This window comes from Macrotis lagotis, chromosome X, assembly GCF_037893015.1.
Source record: "Macrotis lagotis isolate mMagLag1 chromosome X, bilby.v1.9.chrom.fasta, whole genome shotgun sequence".
NCBI lineage: Eukaryota > Metazoa > Chordata > Mammalia > Peramelemorphia > Peramelidae > Macrotis > Macrotis lagotis.
In genome coordinates this window covers 684,027,039-684,042,047 of record NC_133666.1, presented here as the reverse complement: position 1 = coordinate 684,042,047, position 15,009 = coordinate 684,027,039, and the positions used below count along the sequence as shown (strand labels likewise).

Below are 15,009 nucleotides of genomic sequence, written 5' to 3'. Positions count from 1 at the left end.
TTGACTGAAATATCAAGTACAGCGAAGGGAGGAGGATGGGATCTAATTGGAAATGCAGGTTGGAGACGGGACATTTTGGGGCCTTGCCTATTGTCATCATCTTCACTGCCATTTCCACCACTTTCATGCTTCCAGCACCTGAGCTGGCTACCATCACCACCATCATGAACACTATCACCAGAACTATCACTATCACCACTCAATAATATCATTTCCATCACCATGAACATGACTATCACTGTCACCATCACCATTACTGTCATCTCCACCATCACCATCACCTCTATTTTAACTATAAGATTACTACCTACCATGACTATGACCCTCCAGCTCACCTCCATCACCATTACCACCACCACTAATATCAGCATCACTAACAGCACCATGGCAACTATCACTTTTACCACAACACCTACATCACTATCAATGCCACCATCATCACCAACATGAACACCATAATCACTACCACTGTCATCACCACAATGAGTACTGTCCCCACTACCATAATTATTACATCACCTCCATCACCACCATCATTACCACCACCACTATCACCATAAACATTACCATCACCATCTATCCCATCATCATCACCACCAGCACCAGCAACAGCATCATCACCTTTATCACCACCATGACTACCACTACCAACACCATGACTATAACTATCACTTTTACCACCAACACCTACATCACCACCAAGGCCACTACCTTCACCTTCATCACCACCAACAACACTATCATCACCAACAGCATCAACTGGACTATCAGTGTCACCATCATTATTGCTTTCACCATTATAAACCAAAAAGAATGGATTTGCCTGTTGTTCAATCTACCCCTGTTTCCAGAGTGTGATTGGCTGAGACTTTTCACCAATTCTACTTAACCCGAGAGGACAGAGTTAGGATCAATGGGTGGTAATTGGAAAAAAGAAACATTAAGCTTGATGTCAGAAAAATGAGAGCAGTTCAAAAATGGAATGGGTTATCTGGAGAGTGGGCTCCCCACTCCTCCACTGGAGGTCAGTATGTAGAGGCTGTATGGAAATGGCAGAAGGAATATTTATTCATGTTTAGATTGGACAAGCTGAACTCCCTTCCCTGGCTATCCTTGTGTATGGCTGAGAGAAGGATAAGCATCAAACTGGAGTGAGGCCAATAGACTCGGGGGACAGACAGTTCATGAGCAGCCCCATCACCAAAGAACATGAAGTCCTCTCTTTCCCTATTCCCACCCCCAAGTTGGCACCTTACCCTGGGATGATATATGGGGTCTTGTAGATCCCAGCATCAGGGTCATGAGTGATAATGAAGTGCTTCACCCAAGGAGCAAGGACCTGGATGGAACAAAAGGGAATGATCTGTTGATATTCATGCCTCACCCACATGGCATGACCAGAGACTCCATTCTTGGACTTCTAATAGGACTGTATTCATTAGTCACCAGTGCCCTAAGCTCCCCACCAGAGTCCCAATTTATGGAGAAGCCTACATTGGCTACATGCTCTCTTAGGCCCTGCTTCCTCAGCTTCCCCTGGGAGTCTCCTCTTCTCAACACAGACTACAGGTAGAGCTCACTCTAGACTTCCCTGGATGGACAGTTGTGGCAGAGCCTGAAAAAGTCATTAGTATCTCCTTGGAAGGAATGAAAAAATGAGCATGACTTCCCACTTCAAAGTCTGGGTTGTAATCTTATCTCCTATTTCTCTAGTGCTGTGATGTTTGCAAATGACTTTCCTTATGACAACTTGGAGTGATGGGGCTTTTTTTTAGAAAAGGAGACTGAAGTTCACAGAAGTGACCTGACAACTTGTAAATGTCAGAGTTGGGTGTGATTGTGTTCCCTCTCCACTTCAACAATCTGACTTCCTCACATATCCCAACTTATCTCAAATCTGTGTCCTAAGAAGAGGAATTTTCTGATCCTAAAACTAGAGGTATTAATTTTTATTTTTAGGTTTTTGCAAGGTAATGGGGTTAAGTGGCTTGCCCAAGGCCACACAGCTAGGTCATTATTAAGTGTCTGAGGCTGGATTTGAACTCAGGTACTCCTGACTCCAGGGCCGGTGCTCTATCCACTACACCACCTAGCCACCCCCGAGGTATTAATTTTTTTTAAATCACCTTTGAAAGGTACACTCCAAATACCACTACTGGGTTATACCCTAAAGAGTTGATAAAAAGGGTAAAAACAACACTTGTACAAAAATATTCGTAGTGGCCCTGTTTGTGGTGGCAAAAAATTGGAAATTAAGTTAATGTCCTTCTGTTGGGGAATGGCTTAACAAACTGTGGTATAGGTGTGTGTGATGGAACACTATCGTTCTATTAGAACCCAGGAGGGATGGGAATTCAGGGAAGCCTGGAGGGATTTGCATGAACTGATGCTGAGTGAGATGAGCAGAACCAGAAACCACTGTACACCCTAACAGCAACATGGGGTGATGATTAACCTTGATGGACTCGCCATCGGTGCAAAAATTGGGGACAATTTTGGGCTCTCTGCAATGGAAAATACCATCTGTATCCAGAAAAAAAGAATTATGGACTGTGAAGAAAGACCAAAGACTATTACTGTCAAATTAGAAAAAAAAAGCATTATATTATAATGTAATTTTACTATCTCATACTTGATATTTCTTCCATAAGGATCTGATTTCTCTCTCATCACATCCAACTGAGATCAATGTATACCATGGAACCAATGTAAACACTAACAGAATGCCTTCTGTGGGGGGTGGGGGGAGGGAAGCAAGATTAGGGGAAAATTGTAAAACTCAAAATAAATAAAGTCTTTCTTTAAAAAAAATAGGGTGGCTAGGTGGTGTAGTGGATGAAGCACCGGCCCTGGAGTCAGGAGGACCTGGGTTCAAATCCAACCTCAGACACTTAGCTGTGTGGCCTTGGGCAAGCCACTTAACCCCATTGCCTTGTAAAAACCTAAAAAAAACCAGATAATAATAAAAAAGAAAGGTGCACTCCATAGTAATGTGAACTCAAGGTAGCTGCTTACCCTCTGGGCTACTAGCTTTGACTCAGTTTCCTAAGGATAAAGTGCTAAGGTGCCAGCTGGAGCCCCTCCCTCCAACTTCTACCTCTGCTTTCCATAGTTTCCCAAGCCAGCCCTTCCAGTGAACTCTTTCAGCATCCTATTTAAAAGACTTTCCATTGAAGCCCTCAGAGGGTGATCCAACTTCCCCAAGTCCTCGATCCTAAGGTTGTAGTCAAGGAAATGACCACCACCACTTCCACTCAACAATCCATCAGCAGACCCACCTTGAGGGTCTGTCCCCGTCCAGGTTGCAACAAGGGGTCAGCTTGGAGCTTCCCAGCCCACACCCCGGTGCAATTGATGATGACGTCGGCCCCTTCTCTTGCCACCTGGGAACAAAAGGTACATGGGGAGGGGGGAGGAGAGAACAGCTGAATACATCTCTTATCTATTCCTAAACATCCCTCTTTGGGAAGCTGAGAAATTCCACTGAAGGAGGAGCTAGAGCAGAGAAAAAGGGGGACCCAGGCCATGGTCCAGCCCCACTCCATCAGCCCCAGACTCTGATGCTCCATTATCCTTTTAAAAAATGGTTCTAAATTGGGGCGGCTAGGTGGCACAGTGGATAAGCACCGGCCCTGGAGTCAGGAGTACCTGGGTTCAAATCCAGCCTCAGACACTTAATAATGATCTAGCTGTGTGGCCTTGGGCAAGCCACTTAACCCCATTTGCCTTGCAAAAAAATCTAAAAAAAAAATGGTTATAAATTTAACAACGTGATATTGTCCTTAATCACTAGATTTAGTAATATCACCTGACTGTAGGCTCTTTGAAGGCAGGACCTATTTTCTTTCTATCCTTTCAGCCTGCCGCACTGTAGGCACTTAACAGATGCTTCGTTGAACGTAGTTCAATAATAGGCACCTACCCCTAAGGTTCTGTAAGTTTCATAATGAACAAAACAATCCCCAAATCTTGCCATGTGGGCCAGCCTCTTAGTGCTTGAGTCTCAGTTTCCTTCTCTGTAAAATAATAATAATAATAACTAGAATTCCTACATTCATTTTTGTAAATTTTGGAGTTTCACATCTTTCTCCCTTCCCTCCCCTCTCCTCAAAAGAGCAAGCAATCTCATCAAGATTCTATATGTACAACCATGTCAAACATGTCCCGATATTAGTTGGCCTGTGGAAGAACAAGAAAAGAGAAAAAACCATAAGAAAAAAGCAATAAGTTTTTCTAATCACTAGAATTTCGATATATTTGATGCTTCACAACTTGATCCTTCCAATAACCCTGTGAGGGAGGTGTTAGTGACGTCGCTGCTTTGCCAGTGAAGAAATGGAGCCTGAAAGGGGAAATGATTTGTCTAATATTATACAACTAAGTACCTGTCTGGGAGAGTACTAAATACTTTTCTGACCTTCCAGGCTTCAAGTTGAAACTCTACTACCTGAAATCCATTTCTAAGGTTCCTAGCTGAGGGGCAGAACACCACATCATTGCAAAGGGACCGTCTTTGGCCCCAGACTTGCTTTGGAAAGGTTGAATTGAGCTCGTGTTGGATGACTGGCATTGTAATTATATAACTTAACCATTGACGGATTTTTTTTACCTTTTTTTTTTTATATTTTTGCAAGGCAAATGGGGTTAAGTGGCTTGCCCAAGGCCACACAGCTAGGTAACGATTAAGTGTCTGAGACCGGATTTGAACCCAGGTACTTTTGAGTCCAGGGCCAGTGCTCTATCCACTGTACCACCTCGCCACCCCAGATTTTTTTTTTATGTTTTTTGGCAAGGCAAATGGGGTTAAGTGGCTTGCCCAAGGCCACACAGCTGGGTCATTATTAAGTGTCTGAGACCGGATTTGAACCCAGGTACTCCTGACTCCAGGGCTGGTGCTTTATCCACTGCGCCACCTAGCCGCCCCTGCCCCAGATTTTTTACGTTTTAATCCACTTAAAGTATTTCAATTTAGTCTTCTTGTATTTTAAGAGCTTAAATCTTTTCTCTGCCCTTCATTCATCTAAAGACTATTGAACCATTTTGTGACAATGGTGTAAATCCAAATGTATGAAATAAAAGAACACACACACACACACACACACACACACACACACACACATGCACACCTTGTTAAATCCTGGGGATGCAGACAAAGGCAAAAACAGTCAATCAATCTGGAATCTCAAGGAGCTTCTTGCATGCAAATAACTAGAGAATTGCAGGATAGATTACAGAATAGATGTTAGTCACTTAAATGACTAATATTTATTTAGCTCCTACTTTGAGTCAGGCCTGGAGTCTGAAAGACTCCATCTTCCTGAGTGCAAATCTGACCTCAGACACCTACTAGCTTTGTGACCCTGGATGAATCATTTAACTGCATCTGCCTCAGTTTCTTCACCTGTCAAATGTGCTGAAGAAGGAAATGGCAAACCTTTCCAGGATATTTACCAAGAAGACCCCAAATAGGGTCACGGAAAGTCAGACATGACTGAAATGACTAAAGAACAACATGTGCCAGTTACTGTGCTAAATAAACTTTAAGGTTACAAAGGAAGACAAAAGCATCCCCTGCCCTCCAGGAGCTTACCATCCATAATAGAAAGTACTTGGAAGTCAGGAAAAAAGGGTTATTGCCTCTCCCAAACTCCCCACCCCCTTTGGACATTTCTTGATGCCTGAGGAGGGGAGTCAGCTAGAATCCAGAAGAAATATCCTGGATTTTCTCCCACCTTTAGTGAATCTGTTCTTTACCCTTGATTTACCTCCTCAAAGGACTGGATTTTTCTCAGAAAGAATTTGACTCCCCGCTCAGTCAATCTGCAAGACAATGAGGTTTCATATCAGGTTGGCTAAGATGACAAAAAGGGAAAATGATCAATGTTGGAGAGGTTGTGAGAGGATTAGGACATGAATGCATTACTGGTGGAGTTGTGAACAGATCCAACCGTTCTGGAGAGCAATATGGAACTATGCCCAGAGTTGTAAAACTGATCTTACTCTTTGACCCAGTAATACCAATATTAGGCCCAGAAGAAATCATAAAAATGAGGAAAGTCCCACATATTTCCAAAGAATTGGAAATTGATGGGATGCCTATCAACTGGGAAATGGCTGAAAAAGTTATGGTATGTGAATTTTATGGAATAATATTATTCTATAAGAAACCACGAGTGGTCCGACTTTAGAGAAGCATGAAAAGAATTACAAGAACTGATGCTGAGCCAAGGGAGCAGAACCAAGAAAGCATCGCACATATTAAAAACAACACTGTGAGTTAATCAACCTTGATGGATGCAGCTCCTCTCAGCAGTTCAGAGAGCCAGGACAACACTAGGAGACCAACTATGGACAATGCTGTCCCCATTCAGAGAAAGTAAAACAAAACAAAAAACTTACAGAATCTGAATGAACACCATATTCACTTTTGAAAAATTTCTCTTATGTATTTCTCTCCTATCTCATGGCTTTCTTTCTTTTCTCTTAATCCTATTTCCCCATACAGAAAATGACTAATCTGTAAAGATATTAAAAACAAATGTGTATGTTCAATATTCACCTGACTGTTTGCCACTGAGGGGAGGAAGGTTGGCAAGGGAGAGTGGAAGGAAATTATATTACTTAGAAATATTCCTATGTATGTGGATAAATATTGAAAAACTTTCATAATATGTAACTGGAAAAATAAAATATAATATCAATTTTTAAAAAAAGAAAATGAGGTTTCAGTAGGTGGTTAGTCAGTCAGAAGCCCAGAACCCTGTTCAATCATCTTCATAAGTTTAGATCTTCAAGACTATTCAGTCTAATTACCTTATTTTATTTTTTTAGGTTTTTGCAAGGCAAACGGGGGTTAAGAGACTTTCCCAAGGTCACACAGCTAGGTCATTATTAAGTGTCTGAGACTGGATTTGAACTCAGGTACTCCTGACTCCAAGGCTGGTGCTTTATCCACTATGTCACCTAGCCACCCCTGCCTTATTTTATAAATAGAGAGAGATAGGTGGATATTTTAGAGACCATCAAGTCCAAGAAAATTATTTCACAGTTGGGGATACTGAGGATCAGAAAGGGAAAGCATAAGTAGCAAAGCCAAGGTTTGAAACTGGGTCATCTGTCTCCAAAGCCAGTACTCTTGCCACTACAACACAATGATTCTCCCCAGTTCCCCAAAGTATAAGGAGACTCTGGCCTCCTTTCCTCCAAATGCTTCTAGGTCATTTACAAGGGCCTAAGAAGGGGTTCTTCATCTTTTGGGGTATTATGGATTCCTTTGACAGCCTAAGGAAGTCTATGGATCTCTTCTCAAAATCATATTTTTTAAATTCATAAAAAGAAATCATAGAATGACCAAAGTAGAATGTAGAAATAAAACTTCTCAAAATTTGAGAAAAACAAACAGTTCCTACTCTCCTGTTAAGAACTCCCAGGAAGCCAGATTATATTGCTCCTGAAACTGAGGCTGGAGAATCTCTGGAATATAGGAATTCTGAACTACAGTGGGACTGAAGACAAGCAAGTTTGATCATACTCAACCCCAGATCTTCCTACTGCCAATAAGGGTTCTCCACCTTTCCATCACCCACTACTTCTCTGTTGTAACCAAGACGTAGGCTCAAGGAGCTTCCATCCTACTGGATGTCTTGGTAGAGGGAAGACCTCCATAGACAGAGTCCCAGAATCTCCAAGGTTGAAGGGATCTCAGAGTTATCTAGTCAAACCCAGACTAGAACAACTTATCCAGCAAGCAGTCATCCAGTCTGAAGGGGTCCGGGTCTAGTGAGAAGGAAACCTACACTTCCTAAGGCAACTCGGATTGAGAAAGCTCTCATTTTGCCAAGATAAACTCTGTGTCCTTGGAGAATCTCCCCTGTTTCTGTTTCTGCCCTCTGGATCCAGGCTAAGGAGATGGAATCATTTGTGGATCTTTTAAATATAAGAATTAATGATGTTTTTAAGACTGAGAACCTGATTCCCACTCCAGGCATGTCCCTAATGGGGACAGGGTAGCACTCACCTCTGGGTAAGCCAAGGCAGGTAGCTTTTGCCTTCCAGGAGCAATGCTGTATTGAACCATCCAGAGCTAACACAATATGTCAGGAGCAAAAGAATGGAAAAAGTAAGAAGGACCAGGCACAGCAAATATTAAAAATTAAAGAATTATTCTGCCATTATTTCTCTTTTCTATATATATAATCTCAATATAATTGATATACAAATAAATACAAGCAGATAATAAACATATATATTAGATATGTTATTATATATTTATTGATATATTATTCTAAATAGATATTTATATATAATTAATCATTTTCCTCCTCCTATCTCTATTTTCTTTTTCTTAGGAATTAAGAAAAATGCATTTTGTCCTTTAACAAAGATCAGTCCTTCAGAGTATAATTAAATTCCCATCCTTTTGATGTTGGAAGAACCATCTCCCAAACCTCCAAACTCTACTCAAAGCAACCTGAAGAGAGACCTAGCTACACATGGGGGTGGGCAGGGTTAGACATGGAAGCCCAAAGCAATGCTGCTAATCACTCCATCTGAGAAAGTACCAGCTAACAGTGCCTGCCATACATGAACCTTGGGGGGGGGGGGGGAGTTCTTCTCTGCCTTCTCTTCTCTTCCCTTGCCCAGTTGTTCCGTCAGTCCTACCTGTAACCTGGAAACAGCTCAAGCTCTTGGGGTGTCAGTTTTCGAAACCCCAGAACTGTATCCTTCCAGGTGGGATCCTGCAGAGGGAAAAATCATGATTCCATGAGCTCCAAAGGGAGCTGTGAATCCAAACTCTTACCCATTCAGAAATCTCCTGTGTCAATCATCCAAAACTCTTAGTATACACCAGGTACTGCAAGCCCTGCCATAGGAAGAAAAGGTAAAAATAGTTCTTGCCCTCTAGAAATCTACATTCTAATGGAGGAGACCAAGTTATCACATCTATCATCTATCTATCTATATCTATCTATCTATCTATCGTTGTCATTCTTCTCTAACTATTCCATTATCTATCTATCCATTCTTTCATCTGTTTATCTATCTATAAATCTATTCACTCCGCTATTCTAATTTACCTAAATACATATATACATATGTACTTGTATGTATGCATACACATACATACATGTGAATTTATATATGTTTATGCATAGAGGCACATGCATTTGTCCATTTCCACAATATTGTTGTTATTGTCTAAATCATTCTCCTTGTTCTGCTCAATTCATTTTGCATCAGTTCATAAAAATCTCCCCAGGTTTCTCTAAAACCATTCCCTTCATCCAGTTTTCTTACAGCATAATAGCATTCTGTCACATTTTATGAGCTAACTTGTTCCACTATTTCTTAGTTGATGGGTCTTCCTTCCTTTTAGTTTCTAATTCTTTTCTGTGTTCAACAAAGACCCCCCCATCCCCTGCCCCACTCCCTACTAAGACAAGGATCAAGCTGATTACCGGGACAGCTTTGGGAAAGACATTGTAGCCTGAGAGGAGGAATAGACCCATTTTCTTGGCTTCTGGAGAACCGATGTAGCTCAGTAGGTAATCAAAAGTCTTTTGGTTCCAAGCCCTGTGAGGAAAGACACACATCAGACAATGGGGTGGGAACACCTTTGGTAGTAGCTGCCAGAGCATCACCATTGTGCTCACCCCAGGAGGAATCCTCAGGAGAGTTGTGAACTAGTTGGGGTTTGGTCTGAGAAGGGGAGGGCAGGAGGAGACCTTTGAAATCAGCTAGACATGGTCAAGGGTCATTAGATTCTAGATCTGGAACTGAAAGGCAATCTTCATAAAGATGAGGAAACTGAGGCCCAGGAAAATAAAGGGATCCATGATCTATGTGGAACTGGAAGGAATCCTGGAAGCCATCAAGACAACCTATCATGTTCTCCTCCTTGGCTCCATCAGGATCCCTCTCCTTCCATGCCCTGTCATCACACACTCTTGCACAGGTGCACCCAGGTAAAGCCTCCTAGAGGTAGTGTGGTGCTGGAGAACTGAACCTGAAACCAGATGCCTTGGGCTCAAGCATTTGCTGCTTAATATCTATGCAATATTTATTAAATGTCTACTATGTGCTAAGCAGCATTGTATCAATTCCTGGGAAGACAAACAAAGAAGGAAAGATCCCCTGGCCTTGAGGTGTTTGCATTCTATCAAGTGTATACACTGACATGAGAGACATTGGCACAGGATGCCCATCATGTGCCCTCTTAAGAGAAGGCACAATGCTCTAGGAGAGCAGAGAATTGCATTAGATCAAAAGAAACAGGAGATGCACAGATTTAAAGACATCTCCATTCCAAATATTCAAATGGGCTATTTGTGCCCAACCTGTGGGAGAGCATTCCAAGCTCATACTGATCTGATCAGTCACAGTTGGACACCCGGTACCTTGACCCCAATATGGTGATGTCATTTAAGTCCTCTTCAAGAATGAAAGACATGGGGTGGCTAGGTGGCACAGTGGATAAAGCACCAGCCCTGGAGTCAGGAGTACCTGGGTTCAAATCCGGTCTCAGACACTTAATAATTACCTAGCTGTGTGGCCTTGGGTAAGCTACTTAACCCTGTTTGCCTTGCAAAAAGTTAAAAAAAAAGAATGAAGGATAACCATTATAGATGGGTATAAACTCATCTATCTATCTATCTATCTATCATCTATCTAATCTATGTATCTATGTGTCTATATATCTATGTATCTGTGTAACCATCCATCTACCTATCCTTTCTATCTGTCTATCTATCTATCTATCTATCATCTATCTATCTATCTATCTATCTATCTCTCTATATCTTCACACTGAAGGCAAATCTGCTGAAGGCAAGAGTTGTGGGCCTCAGTTTCCTCATCTGTTAAATGAGGAAGTTGGGCTCAATGACATCTAAGAGTTGCTCCAGCTCTGAATCTATGAGCCAAGGGTCCTAACTCTAAATCCTCCCTATTTCCCTCTCCTTCTTTATCAGACCTCCCCTTCCGCCTGGTTCTCTCCCCTTAGCTTATGTAAATGGGCTAGGATAGGAACTCATTTTCACTAAATTGTAAATGGCTGATCTGAAGTTAGACTTAAAGATCTAGGTTTAGAATTCTTGTTTCCACTATTTTGCCTGAATGACTTTGAGTCAATCCCTTAACTAATTGTACCTTGGATAATGTATTTCATCTCTATGAAATTCCATTTTCTCATTAATAAAGTGGGGATGGTTGTGTGTTGATCTGAATATAGGCTGCCATTCTACTCACCCTCAAAATATAGCCAACAGTAGCAATTCTCAAACTTTTTGGTTGCAGAACCCCTTTTACCCTCTTAAGAATTATTTTTTAAATTTTTTTTTAATTTGTTAGGTTTCTGCAAGGCAAACGGGGTTAAGTGGCTTGCCCAAGGCCACACAGCTAGGTAATTATTAAGTGTCTGAGACCGGATTTGAACCCAGGTACTCCTGACTCCAGGGCCGGTGCTTTATCCACTACGCCATCTAGCCGCCCCCTCTTAAGAATTTTTGAGGACCCCTAAGAACTTTTATATAGATGGATAATATCAATTAAAACTTAGTGCATTAGAAACTAAAATGTGTTTTAAAATATGAATTTATTAAAATATCAGTCATCACATGTTAACATATTTCCATGAAAAATAGGAAAATTTTCCAAAACAAAAAAACTTGATGAAAAGAGTAGCATTGCTTTACATATTTTTTGTAAATTTCTTTGTCCAACTTTAATAGAAAATAGTAGAATAATCTGCTTCTGCATTTAATCTATTCTAATATGTGGCTTTGGTGAAGTATATAAAAAATATTCAGGCTCCTATAGAGTTAGAAAATCATTTTAATAGGTAAATAATGTCAGCATGATTTTGAAAATAGTTTTGATCTTGTTGCTTTTGTTCGGATATATCTGACTCTTTGTGATTCCATTTCTTGGCAAAGATTCTTGGCCATTTCCTTCTCCAGGTACAGAAGAGGAAACAGGCAAACAGGGTGAATTGACTTGCCTAGGGTCACACAGCTAATGTCTGAGGCTAGATTTGAACTCAAAAAGATGAATCTTTCTGACTCCAGGTCTGGCGCTCTGTGCATTATGGTACCCCCTAGCCACCCTTTGACCCCTGAATAGATCTTGGGAATCCCCAGAAGTACACAGACCACACTTTGAGAACCACTGGCTTATGCAAAATTTGAGTGCAGGGAGGTGGAGGGGGAAACTATAAATAATCAAAATATTAGGGAGATAACTTTGGAAATAATGAGGATGAAAATGTGAATAGTCCTATTAGTGAATAAACTAAAAAGATTGTATTGGTTTGACTTGAAGAAAGGCAAGGAGGAAAGGGCACAGGATTTGGAGTCAAGAAGACCTGGGTGCAAAGACAGACATCTATTATTATTTATTTTATATATTTATATATATTTATTTTAGACATCTATTGGTTATATGACCCTGAACAAATCACTTTGTTGGAGTTGGATCACATGCGTTCTGAAGTCCTCTTCCATCTCTAAATCTTCAATCCCATAAATGGAAAACAAACCCTATCACACAAATACGTATTTTCTCCATTTAATTTTGTTGAAATCTTTTCAGTATAAGTCTCGATATATTGCTTTCCTGCCAAAGAGATTTCAGTTGAAAGACACTTTCTATTCTGGGATTATCCATTGAGGTCGAACTCATCCCTCGGATTCCTGAGGCTCATTTATAGCGGGCTGCCTCTATTTTGAACACATTATCCCTTTTCTACTTTTTTCTGGAAACTTCCATGCCACCTAGTGCCTGCATTCCCCTTTTTATTGGTCTCTTTGGCTAATACCTAGCTTTTTCTTGCCTGTGATATCAGATGGGTCTGAGCAAGGATCTATCTCATCATAACTGCAAAAAATAAAAAAAGACAATCTTTGGGTCTTTTCCAATTACCCTCTTGAGGCATTCCTCTTCCTGACTGGGAAGAGCTCAGAGAGTCATGGAATCAGAGTAATGGAAAAGCCCTTAGAGATCACTGAATCCAACTTCCCCATTTTACCGTTGAGTGACCTGCCTGGGGTCACACAGCTAGTAAATGGTTGAGGCAGGAATTAAACTCAGGTCTTCCTTTCCTGTGTAATTCAGCACTCTGTCCGCTAGGCCATTAGCTGTCTAATTTGGGTGGCTTCAACTCAAGGGTGGCCTCTCTAACTTGAATAGTTATCAGTAGACCATGACCAACTATTGGGGTCACCTGGATTAGAGAGGTAGTTTTAGTTTTTCCAGGTCCCTGATGATCATTGGCTCTGAGGCCCAGTGACCATCACTGACCACAACTGAGAGGTTAGTTGAGAAGACATGTAAATCTACTCTGCATCAGTGGCTCAAACCTTTAATATAAGGATCTAATTCTCTTTCTCCCCATAGCCTCCTTCTCTATCACTAGTGGCCTCATTTCATATCTTGAACTAAGAGGCTAAACAGATCCCTCAGAGGTTAAGTGAATTCCCCAGGGTCATATAGCCAAACATGGATTTGAACTCAGGGCTTCTTGTCTCTAAGGCCATCGTTCTATCCACTAGACCACACTGCCCTCAGGTGAGTTAAAATATGGCATAATAAAGATCTAGCAACCTCTTAGGATCATAGGATCATATACCTTAAATGTAGAAGAGACCTCAGAAACCTGACTCCTTTATTTTATGGAGGAGAGAACCTTAGGCCCAGGGATGTTAAGTGGTTTGTCCATGGTCACAGAGAGGAAGTATCAGAGACTGGAAGAAATCTCAGTGACTAATTTCCTCATTTTAAAGAAAGGGAAACTGAGGTTTACTGAGGCCTACAAAGATAAGTGACTTGTCCAAGGTCACATAGATAGTAAATATGATTGACCCAGATCCTCTGTCTCCAAACTAGTGGTTTTCTCCTTCTTTCTAGACAGTTCAATTCTTTTGGTAAAAAAAAAAAACAACTTCTCCAAGTCCCCAGATTGCCAGAAAAGATTGGTACATGGGTCAACACAATGATCCCCATTTAGTCAATAGAAATGGGTATTGTTTTTGTTACTGTGGCATCAGTCAGATGAGATTGCTTGCAAGAAAATTGAAAGGCTCAGTGACTAAGGGACATGCCAAGTTCTTGCCTCTCTCAGCTAGAAACACTCTAGCTACTAGTCCCACCCTCCATCCCACCCTGGTCTTCTTTGCTTACCTCTCCTGTACGTTCTCTGAGAGGTAGGGCTGCCAGAGACCTGCAGCCCCATCACTAGTTGTCAGTGGAGTGAAGCGGTCAGCATACACCTCAATGGACAGAGGTCGAACGGTGTGGTGGTATTGTTCATGGATGCACAGAGCAGTGGAAAGTCCAATCACTCCTGCCCCGATCACGACCACACGCATTGTGAAGGCTGTAGGGAACAGAGAGAAGAGGGGCATCCTCAGAAAGGAGATGCAGTGGGAATTGTTCAGTACAAAAGAGTCGATGAGTGGGACTTGGTCTCCTTCAGAAACTGGCCCTCCCCACTCTAAGACACATCTCTTTCACTTACTTGCTGTGTGATGTTGGGCAAATCACTTATCCTCTTTGAAGATCAGTTTCCTCATCTGTAAAATGATACTGTTGGAGCCCTGAAGATCATCCCAAGCCTAGAGGTATGTATGATCTAAAGCAAGTGGGGCTGCTAGGTGGCATAGTGGATAGAGCACCAGCCTTGGAGTCAGAAGGACCTGAATTCAAATCCGGCCTCAGACACTTAATAATTGCCTAGCTGTGTGACCTTCAGCAAGTCACTTGACCCCACTGCCTTGCAAAAAACTTAAAAAAAAAGAGGGACTAAAAAAGTTTTTTCCTTAATTACAAATCTGATTGTATCACTTCTCTGCTCAATAAATTCCAGTGATCTCTTTTTTTAAGTTTTTTTTTTGCAAGGCAAATGGGGTTAAGTGGCTTGCCCAAGGCCACACAGCTAGGTCATTATTAAGTGTCTGAGATCAGATTTGAACCCAGGTACTCCTGACTCCAGAGCCGGTGCTTTATCCACTGCGC

General features: G+C 41.5%; 1 protein-coding gene across 2 annotated transcripts in view; it reads right to left on the bottom strand.

The window, feature by feature from the left end:
* The window catches only part of DAO (D-amino acid oxidase), a 39,356-nt gene that overhangs the window by 12,685 nt on the left and 11,662 nt on the right, over positions 1-15,009 (bottom strand). For both annotated transcript variants that reach the window (XM_074206092.1, XM_074206093.1), the window contains exons 2-8: positions 14,176-14,371; positions 9,459-9,573; positions 8,662-8,738; positions 8,018-8,083; positions 5,766-5,820; positions 3,279-3,383; positions 1,257-1,339 (exon numbers count right to left, since the gene is read on the bottom strand). In XM_074206092.1, the coding sequence (XP_074062193.1) occupies positions 1,257-1,339; positions 3,279-3,383; positions 5,766-5,820; positions 8,018-8,083; positions 8,662-8,738; positions 9,459-9,573; positions 14,176-14,363 (689 nt within the window). In that variant the 5' untranslated portion in view covers positions 14,364-14,371. The remainder of the gene's footprint in view (positions 1-1,256; positions 1,340-3,278; positions 3,384-5,765; positions 5,821-8,017; positions 8,084-8,661; positions 8,739-9,458; positions 9,574-14,175; positions 14,372-15,009) is intronic.